This window comes from Aplysia californica, unplaced genomic scaffold (genome assembly GCF_000002075.1).
Source record: "Aplysia californica isolate F4 #8 unplaced genomic scaffold, AplCal3.0 scaffold00225, whole genome shotgun sequence".
Classification (NCBI taxonomy): domain Eukaryota; kingdom Metazoa; phylum Mollusca; class Gastropoda; order Aplysiida; family Aplysiidae; genus Aplysia; species Aplysia californica.
In genome coordinates this window covers 783199-787335 of record NW_004797495.1, presented here as the reverse complement: position 1 = coordinate 787335, position 4137 = coordinate 783199, and the positions used below count along the sequence as shown (strand labels likewise).

Sequence of the window (4137 nt, the reverse complement as noted above, 5' to 3'; positions counted from 1 at the left end):
TCTACCCTGAGCCAAGAGGGCGCTGGAAACTCTCCGAAATCACAAAAGAGTTCCCTTACCGGGTCTGTATACTTTGTGACTTTGATCCCGGGTCTGTATACACTCCCTTTGCAGTTAGGTAGCATCCCTATTCTTTGAGTTGCCTATTTGGTCATCAAGACTTCCGGATTTCTTCCCAGGATGTAAACAAATGGATCATGGACTTGTAACGAACGGAACTACAAGATCACCCATGGCCCTGGCATGGAAAAGACATGAAATCGGACATGTTACAAGTAGATCTAGATCTAGAGTGGTGTAGCCCCTGCGCGTGCGCCTTCTCGGTGCGTGCACTTTTGTTTTCCTTTGTTTTTAGCCTCAAATTGCGTTTTTGCGTTTGATTGAATGCGTCAGTGTGTGCAGCAGCCATTTTTGTTTACTTCCATCACTCGTTTGCCGACAAGGAATCATCGAGAGTGTTTTTATCAGCTGTGGCAAGTTGACATTCAACGCTGACCTGTGAACTAGTTTTTATGACCTATTTGCCTATGATTGGTTCAAATAGACTGTGCGCGCCCCCTAGCTTAAAAAATGTGCCTACTCCTTCCTTGAGTGTTTCACGTGACCTTTTATCGAGTTCTATGCCAAGTTGTAATGCGGGTTTCGGGATCGGGGGGGTGCACGCGTTGTGAAGACTGAAAAAACTCGAGTTTTCTCTGCCCGTGCACAATGAAATATATAGTAGAATACTAAGAAAAAAAGTAGACTCAATTTTAGAGATTATTTGGTTGCAGTTTGAAGAATGTCATGGATGGTGGCATGTGGACTGTGTGAAAGATGGAAAGATCAGAGGAATGAGTGATGAAGAGTAAGAAAATGTGGATTTTAGTTGTGAAAAAATCTGTTTGATTTTTTTTCACTATGTATTTGAACTATTTATACCCCCTAAATTAAATTAGTTTAGATTCTAATTAAAATTGCCTTACTTTGCTTCTAAAGTGACTTGTTATCTTCCTGTGTGGTCATTTAATGCAGTAATGTTATCAGATTCCTCTTCTTTTGGCTTTCAACGTGTGTATATATGGGTGCACGCTCAGTGAAGAATCCCATGCACGCAGTGAGAAGAAATGCACGCTCAGTGAAGACAACACCCTAGGTTGGAAAAACTGTTGGGCACACAACGTTTAAGAAATCTGGCGACTATGAGCAAGACCATTTTATAGGTCAATAGTTTCTTGAATGGAATAGCTAAAAAAAAAGAACAAAACCGGAAACGGCGGAAAATACGTTCAACGATCGCGAAGTGCACGCGTACCGGCGACACCACTCTAGGCCTAGATTCAAGATCTAGATCTAGATGAAAGTGGCTATTCTCACCCGCCGGAAGTTCTCGCAAGATCAACTCCTCCCCTCTTCTCTCTCTCTCTGTCTCTTTCTGAATACTGTCTATCGGTGTGGACGATCAAATTGACCAAAACAAAGTTAAAAAATGATGTTAAAACACAAAAGTAAATTAATTTGGTTGTCTACAAAGATGCTACGGCTATTTAACTTTTCGAATCGAGCCGAACTACGCGGGTCGCCATTTTGTTTTGCCCGGAAATTCTTGCGCTACTCCTCTCTCTCTTTCTCTCTCTCTCTCCACTGCCCACAGACAAAATTGTACGCTTTTAGTAGGCTACAGCTGTAATGGAACGTTTGTTCACGGCACAGAATTCTACAATTTTTCTGTTATCACTGTGTAGAATTCTGTGGTTTAGGGTGAACGCAAAATTTGGTGAACGCGCACCGGGTGAGAATAGCCACAAGACTCGCCTGCACTATTCTCACTCCGGGTGAGAATAGAGGTGGCCGATCTAGATTTCTAGATCTAAATCTAGAGTGGTGTAGCCCCTGCGCGTGCGCCTTCTCGGTGCGTGCACTTTTGTTTTCCTTTGTTTTTAGCCTCAAATTGCGTTTTTGCGTTTGATTGAATGCGTCAGTGTGTGCAGCAGCCATTTTTGCTTACTTCCATCACTCGTTTGCCGACAAGGGATCATCGAGAGTGTTTTTATCAGCTGTGGCAAGTTGACATTCAATGCTGACCTGTGAACTAGTTTTTATGACCTATTTGCCTCTGATTGGTTCAAATAGACTGTGCGCGCCCCCTAGCTTAAAAAATGTGCCTACTCCTTCCTTGAGTGTTTCACGTGACCTTTTATCGAGTTCTATGCCAAGTTGTATTGCGGGTTTCGGGATCGGGGGGGTGCACGCGTTGTGAAGACTGAAAAAACTCGAGTTTTCTCTGCGCGTGCACAATGAAATATATAGTAGAATACTAAGAAAAAAAGTAGACTCAATTTTAGAGATTATTTGGTTGCAGTTTGAAGAATGTCATGGATGGTGGCATGTGGACTGTGTGAAAGATGGAAAGATCAGAGGAATGAGTGATGAAGAGTAGGAAAATGTGGATTTTAGTTGTGAAAAATTCTGTTTGATTTTTTTTCACTATGTATTTGAACTATTTATACCCCCTAAATTAAATTAGTTTAGATTCTAATTAAAATTGCCTTAATTTGCTTCTAAAGTGACTTGTTATCTTCCTGTGTGGTCATTTAATGCAGTAATGTTATCAGATTCCTCTTCTTTTGGCTTTCAACGTGTATATATGGGTGCACGCACAGTGAAGAATCCCATGCACGCACTGAGAAGAAATGCACGCTCAGTGAAGACAACACCCTAGGTTGGAAAAACTGTTCGGCACACAACGTTTAAGAAATCTGGCGACTATGAGCAAGACCATTTTATAGGTCAATAGTTTCTTGAATGGAATAGCTAAAAACGAAAGTACAAAGCCGGAAATGGCGGAAAATACGTTCAACGATCGCGAAGTGCACGCGTACCGGCGACACCACTCTAGATCTAGATTCTAGATCTAAATCTAGTAGACTTTGGCTTTGGGAATTTAATGTGCTAAAGTAAAAGATTGCCTCACTCAACAGCGACTGTGACAGGTGAAAGAGTGTCAATCCGATTCCCCCCCCCCCCCCCCCGCCCTTTCCCCATCCCATCAGAATGAAAAAGCATGATCTAATGACAATGTGATAATGCCCCCATGATGCCATGCAGCAATGCAATAGCAGTGCTGATTCAAGACTTGAACAATACACTAGATCTAGATTTAGACTTGAGATCTACCTTTCAATGATGGTCGCTGCACGATCAACGAAAGCGTCTGAGGGTCAGTCAAGAATTTCTTCACTGCCTCTAGATGCTGCTTGTCTGCAACAGCATTTTGCAAAGCCTTCAAGTTCGGGTCTTCGTCATCCAGCAAAACTGGCACGATCCGTCGCAAGTAACTCAGAAAGGCTGGAACTTCCACAGACTGCACGACAGCTGGAGCCGGCGGAGCTCCCGCCTCTTGCTCAGCTGTGTCAGCCATAGTGACTGAACTTGAAAACAAACAACTTGATCAAGTACCTCCTTGTCAAATTGTGAATATTATGTACGGTCGAAATCAATAAACACTGCTGGTTGTGACTCAGACAAAAGTGTGAGCTGGAAACCGGAGGAGCCCGGAAGTCGGAAGTCCAGACAGATCAATCGGGCCAGGTTAGGCCTAGGCCTTGCAGAGCAGACTCTGTGACCTGTGAGGGGCGGCAAGCAAGCGGCCTCCGCCTTCTGCAAACATCCGGGCTTTTCCCAATGATCTCATTGTGGCTATCGTCACTCTATCGGTTGGCTTGGCTATGGCCTAGGCCTAGGCTTTCTCAGGCCCAAGGAGTTTACAATAAGCTCCTTGCCTAAGCCCTGACTTGCTCACTTTCGTCTGTCTGCGTTAAGAAATTCTAGGTCTAGCTCATTTATTAATTTACCTATGCCTATGCCCTCGAAACTTTGCATAGCACTTCTGCAGACCAACGATCTAACAAAAGAAATCTAGATTTAGATTCAATAATTGTTCTTTTAAGTTTCGCTATGTGGGCCCTGTAATAATAGCCTAATGACTAATAATATTGTTATATTATTAAAACCGGTCATTGGGTGCAAACACAAAATAATTAAACGTAAAAGAACAGTAAGAAGTTTTTAGATAAGGGATATTGTTAATGAAGTTTGTTTAAATAGGCCAGTGCCTAGGGGATTCGAGACATCCACTTTGAATGGGGAAAAAAGGGG

The 4137-nt window shown here is 42.9% G+C and overlaps 1 protein-coding gene across 1 annotated transcript in view; it reads right to left on the bottom strand.

The window, feature by feature from the left end:
• Positions 1 to 3605, bottom strand: part of LOC101857804 (cytoplasmic dynein 1 heavy chain 1) — a 98216-nt gene extending 94611 nt beyond the window's left edge. The window contains exon 1 of the mRNA XM_013083341.2: positions 3157 to 3605. Coding sequence (XP_012938795.1) covers positions 3157 to 3400 — 244 coding nt within the window. The 5' untranslated portion in view covers positions 3401 to 3605. The remainder of the gene's footprint in view (positions 1 to 3156) is intronic.
• Between the last annotated feature and the right edge of the window lie 532 nt (positions 3606 to 4137).